At 47.5% G+C, this 21853-nt stretch overlaps 3 protein-coding genes and 1 long non-coding RNA gene across 7 annotated transcripts; 1 reads left to right on the top strand and 3 right to left on the bottom strand.

Annotated features, from left to right (window-relative positions):
• The first annotated feature begins 366 nt into the window (after positions 1–366).
• On the top strand, positions 367–4369 carry LOC120699339. 2 transcript variants are annotated; one of them, XM_039983302.1, is made up of 4 exons: positions 367–980; positions 1465–3378; positions 3470–3588; positions 3664–4339. In XM_039983302.1, exons 2-4 carry the CDS (start codon positions 2298–2300, stop codon positions 4186–4188), a joined length of 1725 nt encoding a protein of 574 aa, XP_039839236.1. In that variant the 5' UTR covers positions 367–980; positions 1465–2297; the 3' UTR covers positions 4189–4339. The 2 variants fall into 2 exon arrangements, with proteins under 2 accessions (XP_039839236.1, XP_039839235.1); XM_039983301.1 differs by lacking the exon at positions 367–980 and having other exon boundaries at positions 1229–3378; positions 3664–4369.
• LOC120699342 lies at positions 3607–4688 on the bottom strand. The gene is made up of 2 exons (XR_005685373.1): positions 4598–4688; positions 3607–4135 (listed from the first exon to the last, which is right to left on the bottom strand). It is a non-coding gene; the product is annotated as an uncharacterized LOC120699342 (long non-coding RNA).
• Positions 4689–4715: 27 nt separating this feature from the next.
• Positions 4716–8559, bottom strand: LOC120699340 (autophagy-related protein 101-like). 3 transcript variants are annotated; one of them, XM_039983305.1, is made up of 7 exons: positions 8296–8559; positions 8165–8201; positions 7466–7551; positions 5695–5790; positions 5432–5591; positions 5199–5352; positions 4716–5101 (listed from the first exon to the last, which is right to left on the bottom strand). In XM_039983305.1, exons 1-7 carry the CDS (start codon positions 8326–8328, stop codon positions 5098–5100), a joined length of 570 nt encoding a protein of 189 aa, XP_039839239.1. In that variant the 5' UTR covers positions 8329–8559; the 3' UTR covers positions 4716–5097. The 3 variants fall into 3 exon arrangements, with proteins under 3 accessions (XP_039839239.1, XP_039839237.1, XP_039839238.1); XM_039983303.1 differs by having other exon boundaries at positions 4716–5070; positions 8296–8558; XM_039983304.1 differs by lacking the exon at positions 8296–8559 and having other exon boundaries at positions 4716–5070; positions 8158–8191.
• Positions 8560–19741: 11182 nt separating this feature from the next.
• LOC120699338 lies at positions 19742–21268 on the bottom strand. The gene has a single exon (XM_039983300.1). It carries the CDS (start codon positions 21248–21250, stop codon positions 19988–19990), a length of 1263 nt encoding a protein of 420 aa, XP_039839234.1. The 5' UTR covers positions 21251–21268; the 3' UTR covers positions 19742–19987.
• Between the last annotated feature and the right edge of the window lie 585 nt (positions 21269–21853).

Raw genomic sequence — 21853 nt, 5'->3', positions numbered from 1 at the left:
TAAATGTAATTAAATAATAAAACTAATTACACAGTTTGGATGTACACGACGAGACGAATCTTTTGAGCCTAATTAGGGCATGATTAGCCATAAGTGCTACAGTAACCCCACATGTGCTAATGATGCGGTCAAAGGCCTCAAAAAATTCGTCTTGCGGTTTCCAAGTGAGTTCTGAAATTAGTTTTTTTAATTAGTGTTCGAAAAGCCCTCCCGATATCTGGTCAAACATTGATGGGACACCCAAAAATTTTTGTTTTTGGGAACTAAACGCACCCTAAACACTGAGAAACATATCTGAGCTCAAGTGTCTTTCGAGATCAAAAGCCTGAACACTGAGAAACACATCTGAGCTCAACCATCCAATGTTCTTAAGGCGTCGCCTAGGCGACGACTAGGCGTCAAGGCGCCCTCGGGGTGGTAGACGTCCCCCTCGCCTTGCCAGGAGGCGTAAGGCGTCCGCCTCAGGAGCAAGGCGTCCGCCTAGGCGTCCAAAGGCGTCCTCTGGACGCCATGGAGGATGCGGCGGCCGCCATCCTTGGTACGCGCGGGAAATCGAGCGGGCATGGCGGGCAGCGCGGGAAGCCGAGCGGGAAACAGAGGGAGGGCAGGGATAGGGCACGATATTGAGCGGCAAAAGTCGTCTGAGCGGCAAATGAAGAAGAGAGGGAAGGAAGAGAGGGAAACAGAGAAGCGGGAGATCTCACCTGGCGGGGCAGATCTCGGCGAGGCGGCGACGGCGACCCCGCAGCCTCGCGCATCTCCCCGTCCGCGAGGAACCGCGCGGCCCTGCGCATCTCTGCCGGTCCGCGAGGACCCGCGCGGCCCTGGGCATCTCCGCCGCCCGCGCGGCACCGCCTCCTCTTCGCCACCGCGCGGCGCCGCCTCTGCTGGTCCACAGCCCCGTGCGGCCCCGCCTCCGTGCGCCTCCTCTGCTGGTCCTCCGCGGCCTTGTGCGACCCCTGCAAGACCGCAATGGCCAGGTAATTCCTTCCCTCTTCTCTGCTGGTCTGCTGCTCTCCGGTAGTCCGGTCTTCCTTTCCTCTGCTATGCTTTTCAGCTCCTCTTCCCTTTGCTTGTGCTTGCTTGCTCTGCTGCTATTGCTTGCTCTGCTGCTCTTGCTTCGCTGCTCTTGCTTGCTCTGCTGCTCGCGCTGGCTCTGCTGCTTGCTTTGCTGCTAGTGCTGGCTGCCTGGCTCTGCTGCTTGCTTTGCTGCTAGTGCTGGCTGCCTGGCTCTGCTGCTTGCTCTGCTTTTTGCCTCTAGCCCTCTACTGCTTGCTTAAATACTAGTGTGTGGCTCTGCTCTGCCATTTAAAATCAACTCATCTGTGCCTCTTTTGTTTACTCTTTGTGCCATGTGATGCTGCTTTGTGCTATGGGCTAGCTAATCAATATACAAATGCTATGGTCTGTCATCTACGACTAGTATACACTATACTGAACAATGCTTTTGTTCTTTATGCACAGCCAACAGGGAAACAATACAGCAGCGAGTCCAGCTTCAGTGGCAGCCGAGTACGATCCTAAGACTGATCCAAAGAGAAGACCAGCAAACTCAAAAGATCCAGGATGGGAGTTTGGCTACTGGGAAGACCCTAAGGATCGAGATAAGGTGGCATGCAAGTTGTGTAACAAGAAGATTCCAGGAGGAATTAAAAGGTTTAAGCAACATCTTGCTGGTGGTTATGGAGATGTTGTTATATGTCCACAGACCAACACTGAATTAAGGAAAAAGATGAAAGCATACTTGGATGGCAACAAGAGGAGGAGACCAGTGTACTTGGATGATGAAGAGAATGCTGAGAATAGTGGAGAGGAAGATGAAGATGTGGTGGAGGTGGTACAAGAAGAGGCTTCAGGGGTTGCCACTGCAAATTCCCAGGTCACCAAGGTGCCAAGTTCAGGAACTGCAGCTAAAAGAAGGCAATCAACCCTTCAATTCAAGCCTGCAACAGCAAGCAAAGGCAAGACAAAGCCAAATGAGAATAAGAAGTCAGTTGCTGCTATGTTTAGAAGATCTCCTGAAGAGATTGTTGATGAAAGGCATTCAGGGAGGTTCCAAAAGACCATCCAAAACAGCATGAGGACTAAGGAGGAGAAGCATTATGTGGATCTGCAATGGGCTATGTTTTTCTATGAGGTGGGCATAGCAATCCATGCAGCTGCTGCAAGACAGTTTGAGGTTGCACTTGAGGCCACAGCACAATATGGTTCTGGATATGTGCCTCCTTCTGAACACATGCTCAGAGAGCCATTGCTTTGGGAGTGTGTCAAGCTGACAAGTAACATGAGGATTGACCATGAACGAGCATGGAAGCATTATGGCTGCACACTTATGTCAGATGGTTGGACCGACAAGAGAGGGCAGTCACTTGATCAACTTTCTTGTGAATAGCCCAGAGGGGACTTATTTTTTGGAGTCAATTGATGCATCTGGTGAAGTACATGATGCCTATTTGCTAGCTGATCTATTGGAGGAGAGAATTGAGCAGATTGGAAAAGACAAGGTGGTTCAAGTTGTCACTGATAATGGTGCTAACTACAAGGCAGCAGGCAAGCTTCTAATGGATAGGATTCCTACACTGTTTTGGAGTCCTTGTGCTACACATTGCCTGGATCTTATGTTGGAGGACATATGGAATTTGAAGGAATTTAAGAAGACTATTACACGTGCTAGGGGGGTCGCCAATTTCATTTATAGGCATGGGAGAATTCTTAGTGCAATGAGGGAGAAGACAAATGGTAAAGAAATTGTGAGACCTGGTGCCACTCGATTTGCCACTGCATATCTCTCTTTGAAGAGCTTGTATACGCTCAAGGATCCATTGAAGGCCTTATTTGTTTGTGACATATGGACTACCAGCAAGTTAGCAAAAACTAATGCTGGGAAAAAAACACATGACACTATGCTCTCTACTGAATTCTGGAACTCAGTTGAAGATTGCCTTAGAGCTTCAGCCCCACTGCTTATTGTGCTAAGGGCTGCTGATGGTGATGAGAAGCCGGCAATGCCGGAGGTTGCTGCACTAATGGCTGAAGCAAAGGAAAAGATAAAGCTAAGCTTTGCCACTCAAAACAAGTCAGGGCTGCTCAAAAAAATCATGGGAATTATTGAGAAACGTTGGTTGAACCAAATGGATCATCCATTGTATGGGGCTGCGCTGTATTTGAATCCAGGAAAATTGTTTCCCCTCATAAAAGCTGATGATGATGAAACTGTTGGGCAGCTAAGGGCTTGCTTCCTTAAAGTGCTTCGAAGAATGGTACCGGAGAGGGAAATTCGGAACAAGATCAATGATCAAGCCATGGACTATGAGTGTCAAAGAGGAGATGCATTTTCAGATGAAATGGCTATAGAAAACATTGAATCAAAGAGCCCTCGTAAGTGCTGTTAATTTCAGCCATTTATTACAGCTAGATAAATTCATTTCATTACTCTTAATGTGTGCTATGCTTGAATTTGCCATTCTAGTTGATTGGTGGCGTTCCTATGGTGGCTTGGCCATTGACTTGCAAAGGTTTGCTAGGCGTGTTGTTGGTCTATGTGCTTCCTCAGCTGGCTGCGAGCGAAATTGGAGTACCTTTGAACAAGTGAGTTACTGTACTATGTAGTTTGTTTGCTGTTTTTCAGCAAAATATATAATTACTAATCCATGATCTTTCCAGATCCATACAAAGAAAAGGAACCGGCTGCTACATAAGAGATTGAATGCCATTGTCTTCATTTCATACAACCGCAAGATGAAAACTAGATTTCAAATGTTGCGTCAGAAGAAGAAAAACATTGATCCTTTGGTCATTTCACATTTTGATTGGGACAATGAATGGGCTGATTCGTTGCATGTACCTCCTCAAGGTCATCGTGGCTGCGAGTTAGATGATGGTCTCACATGGAATCTTGTTGATGAAGTTGTTGGAGCATCAGAAGCACTTCGTGGTCGCAATCTTCCTAGGACAGCTCATAGATACAACCATGGTGAGCCAATCACTTACAGGAAACGTGCAAGAAGTTCTGCTACAATTGTTGAAGATGATGAAGATGAACACATGGGTTCAGAGAATGAAGAAGAGGAAGAGCTTCAAGATCCATATGATGATGTAGATGTCACCGATGATGAGAATTCTCCCTCCAATGATGCTGAAGAAAACAGAGATGCTGCTAACTCCAATGAATTTGATGATGGATATTGAGAGCTGAGAGATGGGAGTTGAGAGATTTAGACTAATGCATGCTGCTTTTGCCTTGTACCCTACTTATTATCTTTTATTCTGTAATGTGGTCCAAAACTGTGGACGGGGACATATTAATCATGCCCACTAGATTCTAAGCTTGTGGACTGAAGTACTGAACTAATGATATTAGTTATATTGTTATTCCCATGTATTTATGTTGCTAATGTCCAGATTTCACTTAATTAGGTTTGTTGTTGGTCTTGCTGATTCTGATTGATTTCTTACTCATTCTTTATGTAGCTTGCTGCTTGGGAGAAGAGAAAGGATGGCAGGAGCACTTGGGAAGGGAAGAATCTATGGTACAACAGCTCAACAAAGGTATGTATATGCTACTAAATTTTTTGCTGTCATAGTATATTTAGGATACCTCTATGGCGTCACCTCGCCGCGCGCCTTATACGCCTAGGCGTTGTGAGGGGGGTAGGTCGCCACGAGTCGCCGCAGCGCCGTGAGAACATTGCAACCATCCTTCAAGATCAAAGACATATCGCCCTGAAAAAGCCCCGGGTACACCCACAGATCGTTGAGCCCTTGGAAACACAATTCCACCATGTAACTATTTGCAAGCCAGATGAGCATATAATATGGCCAGAATAAAAACAAGATTCACGCATAATTTTTACAAGCCAAATGAGCATGCTCTCTGGCATCACACACAATTATGCAAACAGAAGTAAGTTCTGCCTAAGCATATAATATGGCTAGACCATGACGGTTAGCAAAGCACCTTCCACACTGGATGGCGGCACGGTCGTCTTCAGCTAAAGTGAGTACGGGTGCCCACTATTCAGCACTCTCCGAAAGGCGTCGGTGTTCCATCCAAACACAGAATCTGATGAGCTGTCAACACGTCAAAGGAAAAAGGGGTCACCTGGCAATCCAGATATATGTTGAGAATCTCAACAAATTTTTTTTTTGGGTAAGGATAGGCTTATCTCAGATTGATTAATACCAAATATGGCACTCACCTTGGGATCATGATCTCATGATTGAATATTCTGTCAGGGATGGCAGGAATGTGGTCCTTTTTCTCATTGGCAAAATTTATGATCTGGAATAGCACTTCATTAATTGAAGACTCCAATGCAGCACGCCTTAAGCTGGTCTCCTCCAAGGCATTCTCTATTGCATAGTGTTAGTGTTACATTCTGTAAGACTGATAGCTTCATGGAGGTGATAAAAGTATAGTTAACTAAATTACCTCCAATGTTTGAAAGCCCTTTGGAGCTGTTTGATTTGCTATATCTTTTTGGGCTCATGACGTGTAAATTGATGAACCATTGTTCCCAATAAATACGCTCAGTTTTGTTGACAAACCAACCTGGGTGTTTGTGTTTCTCATCGAAGAAGGATAGGCAGACCTGAGATATTCAGGCAAACAATATTTTTAATCTGAAGAACAGCAGCAAAGAAAGTAATAAACTGCAGAAAAATGTTACATTGACTAATTGTAGAAGGTCAGACCTGGCTTCTGCGATTTGGGTGCTTTTCCACCCAAGCAATGAACAGGTCTATCTTTTCATCAACTTCCTTTTCTAGTTCTGGTAGACCACATTGTACCTAAACACATGAGAACATGAAAGTAAACAGTGTGCAGTGGCAGACAAAATGCACAAAGATGTGCGATCATAATTAAATAAAAAAAGTTACTAGACTACAAAACACAGCACAATATGCAATTTATATTTGGACGCACATCTGGCAACATAATTTAAGTTGAAAGTTGACATGAAAAACAAGTTAGTTACTTGCTCAAATGCCTGTTCAAGTGTTATACAGTGAAAACTAGATTCAAAAGTTACCAGTTTTAACACATAAAACATGAATCAGTACATCACTTGTCTATTGAATCCAAATATGAAATATGGTATCATACCTAATTAAACTCTCAAAATTCACAGGTAGTAAGTTCCTATTTACTAATACAGAAATCTCAGTGTTACTACTTACTAGCAGTAATACTGAATAGTAGTTCAGGGTCTACAGCTAACTCAAGAATTCGATGACGCACTGAGATTGGCCATAAGAATACTAGTAATCAGGAGAACGCATGTGTTCTTGTATTTGGATGTACGTCTGGTAACATGGTTAAGGCCGTGTTTAGTTCGGTAGGGTGTAAACGCAAAAAAATTTTGCGTTTCGAATCTTCCCAATTTGAAGCACTAAATGAAGTCTATTTACAAAACTTTTTGCACAGATGTGTTGTAAATCGCGAGACGAATCTAATGATGCTAATTAATCCATGATTAATCAATAATTAGCGGATGGTTACTGTAGCATCACTGTTGCAAATCATGGATTAAGTAGGCTCACTAGATTCGTCTCGCGATTTACAGCCCATCCATGCAAAAAGTTTTATAAATAGACTTCATTTAGTACTTCAAATTAGCAAGATTCCTTTTCACTTTAATGCGTTTACGGCTTTTTTGCGTTTACGGGGTGGAACTAAACACACCCTAAGTTGGAAATTGATAAAATAAAAAAGACATTTGCTATGTTCTACAGAAAAAACTAAATTTAGAAGTTATAGATTATTTCCAAGTTCTAGCACAAAACATGGACTTGCTGTTTGCAGCACATATGAACCAGTTGATCACTTGTCTCTGTTGATTCCAATTCCATCATTCCAAATATGGTACCATTACCATACCTAAACTATTAATTTTAAAGCTACATAAACACCAGTTAGCTCCTATTTTGATTCCAGTTTACCAAAAACCAGATCTCAGAGTTACTGGCAGCATTGAACATGGTCTACAGCTAACAGAAGCATTATGCCAATCGATAAGACTGTCCATAAGAATACTAGGAAGCTGACAAGCAGTAGAAGGCATGCATTCTTGTATTTTGCTTCCCAATCGAAGAATATGTGAAATGCCAGTAAACATTCTAACCACAGATGTGTTCCAGAGTCCAGACATGTTCTGAACTAATCTCAACTCTCAAGTCAAAAAACCTTGTAACTTACTAACTTTAGACTACTCCACAATCAGAGCTTCGGAAAATTTATGTCTTTGAAGAATATAGATTACATTCACCCTAGGAAAATATTTTGGCTTACACAATATTGTGAAATAAGTAGCAGTGAAAGTGCATCTCAGAGACTTCGAAAAGTGAAAGCATTGATAATTTCGAATGGAAGTAGTAACATGAATATCATAATTTGCAGCACAACAGTACCACATGCTTTGAGCAAATGAAATAAACCCGGATCTCAATGGAGGGAAATACTCACGTAAGTGATCTCAAGGAAATCACAGTCAACATCTTTGGGGCGAACAAGGCTGAGGGTTCTATGGAAGAATATGGTGTGCAAAATGCCTGCAGTATAATCATATTTAGCGTGTCCATTAGCAGGCACTACGTAGTATAGAGGATGGACAGAAATACTCCAATCTCTTATTATGAACAGCACGATACGAAGTTAAGCAAAAGAGAGGCATCCTCTGAGAAATCTCAAAAGTCAATCTATGTGATGAATGCATTCCAGAACTCTATAGATCTAATACCGAGGCCCAAATATGAAAATTCAGTTCGTCGAACAGGAGCCCAAGCACATAGAAAATGTCAATAACTCGCAACTCCGGCACCGATGTAGTGTCATAATATGACCCGAAACGAAGAGTAAAATCCTTACTGCGCTATTTAATCAATAATATGCTATTCTTGTTGAGTTTCCACAATATATCCATACGATTTTTATTTCATTCCATGGGCGGAACCTAGCCTAGTACTCCACTAGTTCATATTCATTATGATTTCCTAACTTCAAATTACTCAACTCAATTTCACAAATTACGAACCCAAAACAACAAATACGCATGTGAATGAATCTAGTGCATTATGGTTTCAGTGTCATGTTAGAGAGCTGTTAAAGGAAACCTTTTTAACGATGAAGTGGAGATGGGAAGGGATGAGGAAACTAACGACTCACATCGCAGGACATCTCTAATCTCCGTCAGTTCCAGCTCCTGCGGCCCAAGAAAAGGGATTCGTCAAAATCGGCGACAATAAAGGAACCAAAAGAACCGTAGTGAAAACGAGATAGGGAAATCGAAATCGGACCAGCTCCTTCAGCTGACAGGTCACGCAGTTCATCTCCGCTCGCGGCTGCAGCCTGCAGATCGGGGCAGACGAAATTGACCCAAGCAAAGCAAGCTAGGCCTTCGTAACCAAGAGGAGGAACAGTCGATCCGAGGCCGGATGGATCCGGGCTTCCAGCAGTACAAGCGGGGGGGGGGGGGGGGGGGCGGTTTGGGATTGGGAATGGGCGAGGTAGACGGCTGCGACCTGAGGGAGAGGAAGTCGAGGTGGCGTGGTAGGAGGCTTCAGTAGTTTCAGATGATGTGTTCGTCGGAGCCTTAGGTGTTTTTTTTTCTTTTTTCTCCTTGTCTTCTTTTTTGTCTTTTCAGGAGGGTTTTTTTTTTTGGATCAACTTCAGGAGGAGGTTGAAATAAGGGCCTGGGGGTGAAAACTGAAAATTCGGACGGACCCAATCGGCCAAACATGAACTCGACAGTATATCCGTACAGTACCCTCCAATAAAATAGTACTATGTGATTTGATGCTTTTTTGCTGCAAAAAGGCAGTGTTTGAGAGCAAATATTTGTTGCGTTTGACTTTGTAGAAGAGAGATTGGATCAACAACCACTGTATTCATTCACATATGGTTACATATATAGCGTACAATGGGTGAGCTAATCAAGGCTTGCATGGGCGCGAAGCGCGCGCGACGAGCGAGCCTTCTACATGGAGCCGTTGGCGCTGGCGACGAACGGGAGCGCCACATCGTGGATGCGGTGGTTGCGGAACGCGCCGCGGCCGGCGTCGTAGTGGCGCGTCGTGGGCGAGCAACTGCCGTTCAACCCACCCCCCCCCCCCCCCCGCACCGCAGACTCAGCGTCAGTGTTGTGGGCGCAGAGGCGGTCCCGGAAGTCCATGAAGAGTGTAGATGGCAGTCCCTTTGTGAACACGTCGGCGAACTGTCGGGAGCTTGGAACGTGCAGAACGCGGACCTCGCCAAGCGACACCTTGTCCCTGACGAAGTGTATATCGAGCTCGATGTGCTTGGTCCGCTTGTGGTGCACTGGGTTCCGGCTCATGTAGATGGTGGAGACGTTGTCGCAGAACACGATGGTCGAGGCGTCGAGGGGGCTCCCAAGTTCGCCGAGGAGAGACCGGAGCCACGAGAACTCGGCCACGGTGTTGGCGACGCCGCGATACTCGGCTTTGGCGCTTGATCGGAAACCGTTGTTTGCCGCTTGGAGGACCATGAGACGAGGGCGTCGCCGAGGAAGATGCAGAAGCCGGAAGTCGAGCGCCGGGTGTCCGGGCAGCCGGCCCAGTCGGCGTCGGTGTAGGCCGTGAGAGTCGGCGAGGTCATCGCGCGGAGCTGGATGCCAATCGACGGTGTATTCTTGATGTAGCGAAGCACCAGCTTCAGCATGGCGACGTGGATGTCGTGCGGAGAATGCATGTGGAGGCAGAGCTGCTGGACGGCGTACGCAATATCCGGTCTTGTCAGCATCAAGTACTGCAGGGCGCCGGCAATGCTGCGGAAGAACGACGCGTCGGACGGGCTGACTGGCTTCCCGTCGGAGATGGACTGCTTTGGCTTGGTGTCGGCCGGCGTGGCGACGGGTTTGCAGTTGAGCATGCCGGCGTGCTCGAGGATGTCGTCGACGTACTAGCCTGAGACAGGAAGAAGCCGTCACCGGTGCGATGCACATCAACACCGAGGAAGTAGGCGAGGGGTCCCATGTCCTTGATAGCGAATGCAGACTTGAGCTTGTTGATGATGTCGCGGAGAAGGGCAGGTGACGACGCAGCGAGGACCATGTCGTCGACGTACAGAAGTAGATATGCGACGACGGCACCCGAAGAACCGCGAAGGACGAACAGGGACGAGTCTGATCGCGTCTGGACGAAGCCGATGCTCTTGACGAAGTCGGTGAAGCTGGTGAACCAAGTGCGAGGCGCCCGTCGGAAGCCGTAGAGGGACCGGTTGAGGAGGCAGACCGCGTCTGGGCGTTCGGGATCGACGAACCCGACGGGTTGTTGGCAGTATACCTTCTCCTGCAGGTGGCCATGGAGGAACGCATTGGAAACGTCGAGTTGGTGAGCCGGCCACTTCTTGCTGGCGACGAGGGTCAGGACGGTACGAATGGTGGCGGGCTTCATGACGGGCGTGAACGTCTCTCCAAAGTCGATGCCAGGGCGCTGGGTGTCGCCCCGGACGACCCAGCATGCTTTATAGCGCTCGAGCGAGCCATCTGCTCGGAGCTTGTACTTGTACACCCATTTGCCGGTGATGACGCGCACGCCGGGAGGACGGTCGACCAGCGTCCAGGTGTTGTTGCGTTGCAGGGCGTCGAACTCAGATTGCATGGCGGCTACCCAGTTAGCGTCGCGCAGAGCTGAGCGGGCAGAGGTAGGGATGGGTGAAAGAGCGGGCGCAGTGGACACGGCAGGCGGCGCGGTGGCGGCCAAGGCATATATGGGGTTCGGGCAGCGAATGCCGGCCTTGGCGCGTGTGATCATGTGGTGACGCGGCTGAGCTGGTGGCGATTGTTGGGGCGGCGGAGGCGAGCGCGGGGCCGGTTGTGGCGAATGGGAACGCGGGAGCGTGGATGGCGAGTGCTAGCGCGGCGTGGTCGAGCACGTGGGCGGCGTTGGAGAGCGTGGGCACGGCGATGCAGAACACGCGCGGGTGGGCGGCGAAGACGTCGATGCCGGCAGTGGCGCCGAATGAGAGGGCGGCGAGGCAGGTCCGGCAGCCGGTGTTGACGACGCGGGAGAAGCCGGAATGGTTGGGCGCAGTCGTGGTACGGGTGCCGGGCGGAGGTGTACGACTGGATGTTCATCGTCGGGCGTCGCGGCAGCAGGAGCAGCGGAGGAAGAGCTGCTGGAGGACGATCTGAACGGGAACGTGGACTCGTCGAAAGTCACATGCCTGGAGGTGAGGACGCGTCTGGTGTCGAGGTCGTAGCAGCGGTAGCCGTGGTGGTCGGTGGGGTACCCGATGAAGACGCACGCCGTCGAACGTGGACACAGTTTGTGGGCCGTCGTCGCCGTGGTGTTTGGGTAGCACAACGATCCGAAGACGCGTGGGTGGCTGTAGTCGGGCTGAGTGCCGAACAGCAGCTGGCATGGAGTGGTGGCGCCGGTCGATGTACATGGCCGCCGGTAGATCAGGAACGTCGCCGTGGAGAGGGCCTCCGCCCAGAACGCCGTCGGTGCTGCACTATGGAGCAAAAGTGTTCGCACACAATCGTTAAGCGTACGAAGAATCCGTTCTGCTTTTCTGTTTTGCTGTGAGGTATAGGGGTAGGAGAGGCGGAAAGCAACGCCGTGCGTGGAGAGGAACGTGCGCATGGCGTTGGAGTCGAATTCTTTTCCGTTGTCCGTTTGGAGAGCAACGTTTGGAGAGCAACGAGGGGGAGACGGAACTGGGTGTTTACGTAGGCATGGAAAGAATGAATGAGCGGCAACACTTCAGATTTCAAGTGAATTGGAAATGTCCAAGCATAGTGAGTGTAATCATCAAGCAACACAAGATAGTATTTGAAACCTGAAAAGCTAAGCACAGGGGATGTCCAGACGTCTGCATGTACTAATTGAAAAGGAAAATAAGTCCTGGACTCAGAAGTGGAGAAAGGCAGACGAACATACTTCCCAAGCTGACAAGAATGGCAAGTATGCATATTGGACTTATTGAAATCAAAATCGAATGAACTCAAAATCGTGGACAAAGTTTTATTGCCGGGATGCCCGAGTCGTTGATGCCACAGCTCGACGGATGATGAAGCGCTGAGGGCGAACTGAGTAGGTAGCCGGAGCGGGTAAAGATCCCCGGAGCTTTCACATCGGAGCTTCACCTGATGAGTTGGAAGATCCTTGATAGAAAAGCCACAAGGGTCAAATTCAATTGAAACATTGTTGTCACGAGTGAGTTTACGAACAGAAATGAGGTTCGAGACAAGAGACGGCGAAATCAAAACATTATTCAAGAGGAGGGGGGAAGAATTTGTAGGAATTGAGGCGGCGGCCGAATGTGAAACAGGCAGCCGGGCGCCGTTTCCGACGGTGATGAAGGGATAGAAGAGGGAGTGGGATTAGTAAAGTTACCAGCGCATAGGACATATGAGTTGAGGTGCCGGTGTCCAGGAACCCGTCATTGGAGCTCGGAGGAGCGGCGGCGCCGAAGCCGGCGGTCTGGAGTGCCGCCAGCAGGGCGGTGTTGTCCCAGGCAGAAGAAGAGGCGGATGGACCAGGCAGTTGCAGTTGGTGCTGGGCCGTCATGGCCTGCTGGGCTTGGACGGGCGGACGAGGGCCCATAACACCAGCGCCGGGGGCCCGGAAGGGCATGGGCCACGCCTGCACGAGTCCTGTCCATGGGTTGTAACCGGAGGCCCACGGCAACTGAGGGTTGGAGTTGTTGCCGGTTGGGCGAGATCCGGAGGAGACGGAGCCGCCTGCGCCGCTGCCGCCGCCTTTGCCGCGTCGCTTCTGGTTCCGGGGCTTGGAGCGAGACCCGCCGGAGTCGGTCCCGATGGAGGAGTTGTTGGGGGAGGTGCCAGCGGAGTGCTCGGCGAAGAGTGCCTGGCTGGCGTCCATCTTGGCATCGTTGTCGGCGTTGAGCTCCTCCAAGAGAAGGAAGGAGCACGCGGTGCGGAAGGTGTGGGGCGGCGACCTGCCGGCGACGATGGGCTTGACGTAGCGGTACTTGGGGTTGAGGCCGCGTAGCATGTTCAGCACCTGGCTCCACTCGGGGACGGGTTGGCCGACATCACGAAGATTGTCGGCGAGCTTCTTGAGCTTGGTGGTGTAATCCATCATGGACATGTCGCCTTGTTGCAGGTTGCGGAACTCCGCCTCGAGGAGGACAGCGCGCTGGAGTTCGTTGTCGGAAGAGGCCCTCGACATCGGACCAGATGGAGAACGCGTAGGCGCGCGGCTAGTAGACAATGTCGAAGACGGTCCTCGACATGGTGTTGTAGATCCAGTTGACCACGGTGTGGTCGAGCATCACCCACTCGGCGTCGCGGTGAGCGATCGGCGCCGGAGAAGTAACGTGCGCGGTGAGGCCGAACTTGCCGAGGGTGGAGTCGAAGACGGACCGCCATTGGCTGTAGTTGGATTCGGCCAGGTCGAGCACGACCGGCACATGCGAGCGGATGCAGAGGGTTTGGACGACGGTGGCAGGCGCAGGATTAAGAAGGGGCTCGCCATCGTCGGAGGAGGAGGAGGAAGAGTGAACAGGGGAAGCCATGGAGGGAGTAGCGGAAGCAGATGCGAACGGGTTCTCCAGAGTTGAAAACTCGGTCACTGATACCATGTAGAGGAGAGATTGGATCAACAACCACCATATTCATTCACATATGGTTACATATATAGCGTACAATGGGTGAGTCAATCAAGGCTTGCGTGGGCGCGAAGCGCGCACGGCGAGCGAGTCTTCCGGAGGCGAGCGAGCCTTCTGCATGGAGCCATTGGCGCGGGCGACGAACAGGAGCGCCGCATCGTGGATGCGGTGGTTACAGAATGCGCCGCGGCCGGCGTCGTAGTGGCGCGTGGGGGGCGAGCAACTGCCGTTCAGCAGACTTCTTTTGTTTTTTTGTGGCAACTTTGATCACGTTTTTTATTACTCACAAATTAAAACAATTGGAGATTATTAAGTGTTTCGAGACAAATCTTCATGTGACTTTTGTGTTTTCAAACTAAAAAATATTTTTTAAAAGGATCATTTAAACTTGTTTTTGTTGTTAGCTATGTCTCTAAACTATAATTTTGTGTATATGGTTCACTAGGTCCACAGCATCTGATCAGTGTTGAATTTTCTTATTGGCGTCTACGTGATGTCCGTGTCATGAATTTTTTTACTCATAATTCCTCATATATGATCCTAATGCAACCCCCCTCAGGACGGAACTAGTTAATAAATCAATTGACTGCCAAGTTTCAAATTATTTAATGGATCTTTATTAAGACATCAAATATTTGTAACTAACAAGAATATTTTCTAGGTGGATAGAAACACGACTACATAAATTGAAGAATATCCCACCCCACCTAAGCATATGTGATCCAATTCCATTAGGGGCTGCTTGGATCCTCTTATTTTGGAGGAATTGAACTCTACTTAAGCCAGACTATTTGGCTTCGAATTTGACATTCCACCACTTTTTAAAGTTTAGATATAAACCTATCCTAAATTCATAGGGTTATATATGCAGCTGTCTACAGGTGGTGGCGCAAAGTGTGGGCTGATCCTTCTCCCTCTTCGTCCCAGATCATGGCTAATTTCGTGGGACAGGCGACATGACTAGCAGGTCAGTAAGATAGGGGCGCAGAGATATTTCCCCTCATGCGCTTCAGCCCCTTCCAACGACATTTTGTTAAAATCTAACAAAATTAGTATTGGGGAGATAATATTTTATTTTATCACCGTGGCACAAAGTGAATTTGAGAAAATATTTATTTATGTGATACTAAGGTCCTGTTTGGAACTATGGAATTGAATTTTATTTTAATAATTATAATTTAGACACAAATCTATTAAGCTAACATGATTATATACGGAATAAATATGTATACTATTGTTGGCTATACGAGGGAGATAATTATGTGCTAGATTTCTACTGTAGATGAGTGACATTCCACCACTATCCTAAGTTTAGACTGCTGCAGATACAAATGCTTCATGGAGCTCAAGGTCTCGCAGGATGCCAATGAGGAGATGGTTTGGGAGCGAGGTCTGACCAGCCTGGAGCTGCCCTATATTGTAACGCAATTTTTGTGCTACAGTAATTGGGTTCTTAAATTAGAAAAATATGAATAAGTAAATGTGAGGAGATACCCGAAGGTTATACAAGTCCGATCCATAGATGACTTATTAGCATACTAACCACTGAAGTTCAAGTATATGTTTAGCTATTGAAGCTTTTTTTTTGTGAAAATTTAGCTAGTGAAGTTGCATGTGCACGTACACCACCGTACAGTCACTTTTCTTGGACAAGATAAATTTGAACGGTTGTGAAGTTATATCCGTGAGATTTTTAAGGAAAAGAGCTGCATCTTTAATGCAGAAGGTGTATAACAAACGTTGTGTCGCCTCCAATTAACACAATGTGCATTACTCTAAAGGGAACGTATCTGGTGGAAACCACGGGCTTCGTGAAAACTCGTACAAATCACGACAAAAAAGTCATCTAAATTCACAAAAAAATCACACATGTAGATGATATGATGATACACAACCTTGTAAAATATCCTGTCCAGACTCGACTTCGTTTGTGAGATATAAAAATAATAAATTTCAAGCCAACAAGCTGTCCAGATAATTTGTTAAAAAATTGTTATTTTTTTATCTCATAAACGAAGTTGAATTTGAACAAGATATTTTACAAAATTGTGTATCATCATATCATCTACATGTGTGATTTTTTCATGAATTTAGATGATTTTTTTGTCGTGGTTTGCACGAGTTTTCATAAAAATTTAATTTCCACCCGATATGTTCCCTACTCTAAATGTATGTATCCGTGTTTTCCAGTTTAAAAATGGCATCTTTCCATGATAAAAATGCAAACGGTACTATGGAAGCAAAGGAAAAGGCCAAATTTTCTTCATTCCATTTAGAGAGGGCAAACGTGTCTTTTCTATGGATACTTAACAATAACATGAAACCTCATAGACGGAATTGACATTGAGTGGATAAAATTTTGAAAGGAATTTTAGAAAAAATTATGTCACTCCGCTCTTATATTATAACACTGTTGATTTTTTTTTCAAACTTTGACCAACAATATTTATTTAAAAATTTGTTAAATAAGTAAAATAAGTATAACTATGTCTATTATCAAAAGCACTTTAACTTTAACTTTTAGATTTACCTATTTACAAAAATATTCGTAGAAAAGACAAATAGTCAAATGAATGAAAAAAAAGTTAATAGTATCATATATTTAAAAATAGAGCTTTTAGTTCAATTGAACTAATATTTTGGCATGCTACAATCTGATATCACAGCCAATCCATCTTTGAACTAATCCAACGCAAATCTGAAACATATATTAATATATGCAAGTATCTGAAGATGCAAAGAGAAACACTGTAGCAGAGCAAGGCACCCCAGTTTGTGTCTGTAGTTCCACATGCACGTGGAAATTACTGAATAAATTTAGAATTAAACAAAACAAATAAAATGCTGTATTGAATTTAGCAGCTCGATGCTCATGGAAGACATTCCATGCTCACACATGATGTTCCCAAATTATGGCAATACACTTTTCCTCCACAAACAGGAATCCACGTCTATCGTACTTAAAACATAGTTAATGGCTTAGATAGGATCAGCTACGCTGCATGGAATCGGTGGTCATTAGACTTTAGTGACGTGTTGAATTATAACGTCAGTTGATGTAAAAAAGACCGGGGGGGGGGGGGGGGGGGACATGGTGCCAGCAATGCTGTATTTCACACGTTAAGTAATGTGATGTTGTCAGGTTTTGACGCAACCCGCACCCTAATTGATCCGTTGATGTCCATAACTATATCACATTGTACAAATGTAAACAAAACAGAAAAAAGGTATTGAATGCTATATTTTGAAAGCTGTTGTACACAGCGTTGATTCGCCCTGTTCATGGTCCGGGTTTAGCGGGTTTTTGAACCAACCCGCCTAGACCGTAACGGAGACCAGTTGAGCGGTTTGAGACCAACGGGCTAGACGGGTTTCGACGGGTTCACCGTGCATAATTGGCGCAGTCCTGAAGCACATGAGTAATAGCGTCGTGAAGTTCACCGGAGCAGTGGCGCCGAGTTCGGCGGCCACCGCCGCTGCGGGCGGAGCGGAGGTGACATGCCGCTGCGAGCTGGGCGGGCGGGAGCGCCCGACAGGAGCGGCGCAGACACGCTGGGCTTGGCGGCTGCGGCTGCCGTGGGCGGAGCGGAGGCGCCACACAGCCATGAGCAGCCTGGCCGGCGAGCGGTGGAGGCCGCCATGGAGTGTCGGCAAGGTGGATGTAGCCAGCGAGGAGAGGCACTGTGTTCGTAATGGAGACCATCGCTGCTCGCTGGCCTCATGCTAACAAGATCTCTCACCAAATCTGACTGCATGTTGTTCCTCCATGGAGTGCCGGCAAGGCAGCCAATCATGCTCTTCTTCTCGCTGTCCTCAGTCCTCGGCCGCCTCTACCTCCTTCGGAAGCCGATTCACACTGGGATCGCGCTCCTCGCCGAGCGCTACGGGCCGGTGTTCTCCCTCCAGTTCGGCTAGCGTGAGGCCGTGGTGGTGTCCTCCGCCGCCTGCATGCGTAGGGGAGTGCTTCTTCGAGCACAACGTGCGCTTCGTGAACCGCCCGCGCTTCCCCTCGCTGCTGCTCGTCTCCTTTGGCGGCGCCGAGGTGCGCGCGATGGCACAGAGGATGTGCTGGTTCGCCGCGGCCGCCCCCGGCAGCGGCGCAAGGGTCGAGCTGAAGCGGCGGCTGTTTGAGGTCTCCCTCAACGCCCTACTGGAGACCATCACGCGGACAAGACGTCCCGCGCCAAGGCAGACACCGACACGGAGGTTGAAGACAACTTTATCTGTCACCGGGTTAAGCGGCAGAATCCAAACCGAACCGGGCCGGTTCTATAATTTCGGTGGGTTGGAACCGGACCATGTACAGGGCGAGCGTTGATCACCATATTGTTGTCCAAACATAACTGTATATCAGTATATGTGACCGGAGGCGGTAATAAGTGCACCAAATTTTAGCAAACTTGGTTCGTGCACATATTGCCCTACGCATAGACAACAAGTGCATTTTCTGTGTGCTATACCTATACAACTTAAAGTGGATAACTAGTCAGGTTCCCTCCACCTGATAATCTTCTATACTACTACAGGTGGATAACTAGTCACTACCATCGCCCAATAACGGCCAATATAATGCACTGAACAAAAAAAAAATCATATAAAAACACAAGCATCATGATGCAATTGAAAGCAAGGAACTCCCAAAGTAACAAGACCAAAAAAAATTCAGCTAATCGAAGGATGCAGAAATCATGTCCTCGAGTCTATAAGAGAGACGAATCAAAGCACTGAGACCGAAAACGAAAAGGTTTGCTCAAGCTTCAAAGTTCAAAGTTCAAACAACACTCATGACTCATCTACAAATGAGGACCAAATCTGCAAATCCTCTTCTGCAAAGTCAGAACTGAATCAGGGTGACTGTTAATTCTACCCATTGGAGAGATCTGGAAAACGTGAATAGCATTTGCATGAGGTATAGAGCAACTTAATTGCAAAGTCAGGAATTCTGGGAGGATCCCTGGACACATGAGAAGCAACTACATGTGCATGTGCTGTCCCTGTTTCGTTGTGAATTTGTGAAGATAAAAGAGTACCTGTTTCTGGCTGTCAGGACATAGATTTTCCCTTTTTTGCACTTTAGAAGGTGTTACCTACATCCTGCAAGTTCAATGGGATGATATACAACATAGGGCACATGCTTCCTGACAAGGCCTACTATTGGAACACAAAGACATGATAAAACCGAAACCAAAACAACAATGAAAATGCTCAACACCTTCTCTTTTGGGTCTGTAGTGGTTAAGAAACTTAAGAGAGTTATTTCGACACTAAAGACAGTAAGTTCTATTTGTATACCTTTATTTTGAAAAGTATTACAAGAGCAACCCTTTATTACCATTGACTGCCATTCAGGGAGACCACAGTTGATGGTAATACATATTGGATGAGCTCATTCAATAACATTACTAGGGCCTAGGAACTCATTCAATGTTACTAAACCTTGAAGGCCGCAAGTGATAAATGGTCACTAAAAGTGACTTAGATTTCAAATAAATCGACCTAAAACAACTCAACAAATGTCTTACATGTTACATATTTTAATCATGCTAGAGTGCTGGTCACCTATATTCAAGAATTCTTATTCAAATAACAGAAGTCCAAAATCTGAGTTTAACTATCTGTAAGATCAATTGTGCCTTTCTCATAACATACAAGGTGGTGGTGACCACAAAAAAACTCTTTTGCAGAAAAAATGCTTGTGCAGGAGGTTTGCAATACTTGAATTTAGCAGAGGATCTGACTGATCTGTACGCAAAGTACCAGTTGCAAGATAAAACAAGTCATCTTAATCTTAACAGTAGCAGGATTGCATCACGTACCAAGTAAGGGCACACGGTAAAGCATACACTCCACAGATTCAGGATTAAAGCATACAAATCTTTCAAAAAAGGATTAAAGCATACACTCCACAGATTCAGGATTACAGTTTTCTTCTGGCCCCTCAGACATAATAGGATTTTAGGGTTGATTTGAAAAGTATAAGTGCCCAGAAGGGCGGCTTAAGTTACTTAGCTCAATATTGATGTCCCTTATAATCCTGAAGTTAAAGCTTCTCGAAATGTTATACTTTCCGCAATTTCTTGCCATAAAAGGAACTCTACGACCAAGTGCTCTTACGAGCGTTTGAGAAACTATGTAACAGTTCCAATATGCAGAGTAAATTTGCATAACTGATATATTCAAAGACATGAATGAACAACCACTTCTAAAATATACCTTGGTATACTTATATTATTCAAAAATTCAAACAGGACTGCATCAATATAGATAAAGCAAAAACAATGGCCGATAACCTAAGATAATAGGACAATATATAGGTGTACCAGTTCTACTTTCCACCTTCCTCCTATGTTTATTATACCCAATTCCACAGTTTATAAAGCACCTCCTCTAGGATCAAGGGCTCACATCAGTGCCTACCAAAGAAGGAGGCCATGCCATGATGTAGGGAAATAGATTGTTGTCAGATGTCCTATGAAATAACTTCTCCAGTTTCCTTGTCTCCAGGCAGAATGATAAGAACCAACAAGGTAAATTGGGATTACCTCGACAAAGGAAAGGCGACAGATAAACAATGCCGTCCATAACTGAATACACTAAAAGTATGAGCTTATCATCATCATTCCGTGTGCCCTCGGTAGCCTGAAGAATCTCTTCCTCCAGCGAGAACCCATCATCAATTATCCACCTCTCAACACCATCAGTATCTACTCTCCAGAACGAAATGAACAGCATGAATTCCATTATGAAGACCATGCACAGCTTCCCATCCTTGGTCTCTCCAATGGCGTAGATGGGGCCTTGCCCCTTCAAGAAAACCGGCAGATCAATGAAGGAGAATTGTAGCGCTGTGGTGTCCAGCACTAGCATGTAGTCCTCTTTCCTGTGCGCCCAGTACAGGTTCCCATTTGCCCGCGTGCCCGAGAGAAGCCAGCGCTTCTTGCCTGACGGCTGTGCCGGCGCGGCCTCCGACCAGGGGAGAATTCGCCACTCCCTAGCACCCGACGAGTAGACGACCGCGCGCACCCGCGACTTGTCGTGGCATAAGGTGATCACCCGGAACGAGCCAGGGTTCTCTTCGGATAACAAGAGGAAGAAATTCAGGCGTTCGAACTTGCCGCGGCGACCTTTGGAGATCTCGTTGGGCGGAGTGGGGAGGAGATGCAGGGCCCGCGTGAGGGGGTTGTAGGCGGCGATCTGCGCGGTCTCTCTGTTGAGGAGGAGGAGGCATCCGCCGTGGCAGTCCTTGATGTCCCACCCCGGGTAGGCGTCTTCGTGGTAGGGCAGGCGGGTGAGGAAGACGTCGGCGCCGCGGACGGCCGCGGCGAGATCCGGGTCGGAGCGGCGGCGGACGGGCGAGAAGGAGGGGAGGTCGCGGCCGACGGTTTCGAAGAAGAACCCGACGAGAGGGGGCGGGTGGAGCGCGCGGAAGCGGCGGCGGAAGGCCGGGGAGGAGCGGACGGCGGCGAGGAAGGAGCGGCAGGCGAGCGCGGCGCGGACGAGGCTTGGGAGCGAGGGGAGGCGGAGGAAGATGTCGAGGAGGAGGTCGTCGCCGAGGGCGTGAATGGTGGTGACGGTGGGGGATTGGGGTTGCGCCGTCGGCGGCAACCGCCGCCGCCGCCGCGGGGGTTGCTGGGAGGCCACGGAAGATGACATCATCACACGCGAGGACGGGGGGGACGCAGGAGGATGGGCGTTTTCAGCTACTTGGGATGGGCCTTTTGGTGGGCTGGGCTGATTTAGGGCTCGTTCGGCAGCCCAGTTTTGTAGGCGGTTTTTTCTTTTTTATATTTAAAAAAAAATTAAAATTTCAAAAATATATGTCCGTTTTGGAAAATTTCAAAAATATACCCCGATCGCCCTATGGGGGGCGACAGGGCTCAAATGTAATTTTTTTCTTCTTCAAATTTTCAACAAAGTCCCTCGAGAAAAAAAAGAGGGGGCCTGTCGCCCCCCCCCCACGGGCGACAGAACCCTGTCGCCGGGGTGGGCGACAGGGGCCTGTCGCCCGTTTGGGGGGCGACAGGAGCCTTCCCCTCTATTTAAGCCCTAGCCGCCATTCGCCGCCATTCCCTTTGTCATTTGAGCCTAAAAATTCAAGAAAAAAGATAGGAGTGAGGAGAAGAAAAGCGGCGAAGCTCTGCCGAATTGCGTACTCCTGATTTACAGGTAACTTCCGTATGAATCCATTGATATTGTATAACAATTTAATTTAATTAGTGGATTAGCTGAATTAGATTTGGTGCTTTAGAACACTGGTTT

Source organism: Panicum virgatum, chromosome 3K (genome assembly GCF_016808335.1).
Source record: "Panicum virgatum strain AP13 chromosome 3K, P.virgatum_v5, whole genome shotgun sequence".
In the NCBI taxonomy this organism is placed as follows: Eukaryota; Viridiplantae; Streptophyta; class Magnoliopsida; order Poales; family Poaceae; genus Panicum; species Panicum virgatum.
Note: the sequence above shows the minus strand (reverse complement) of the source record. Positions and strands in the feature narration are given on the sequence as shown.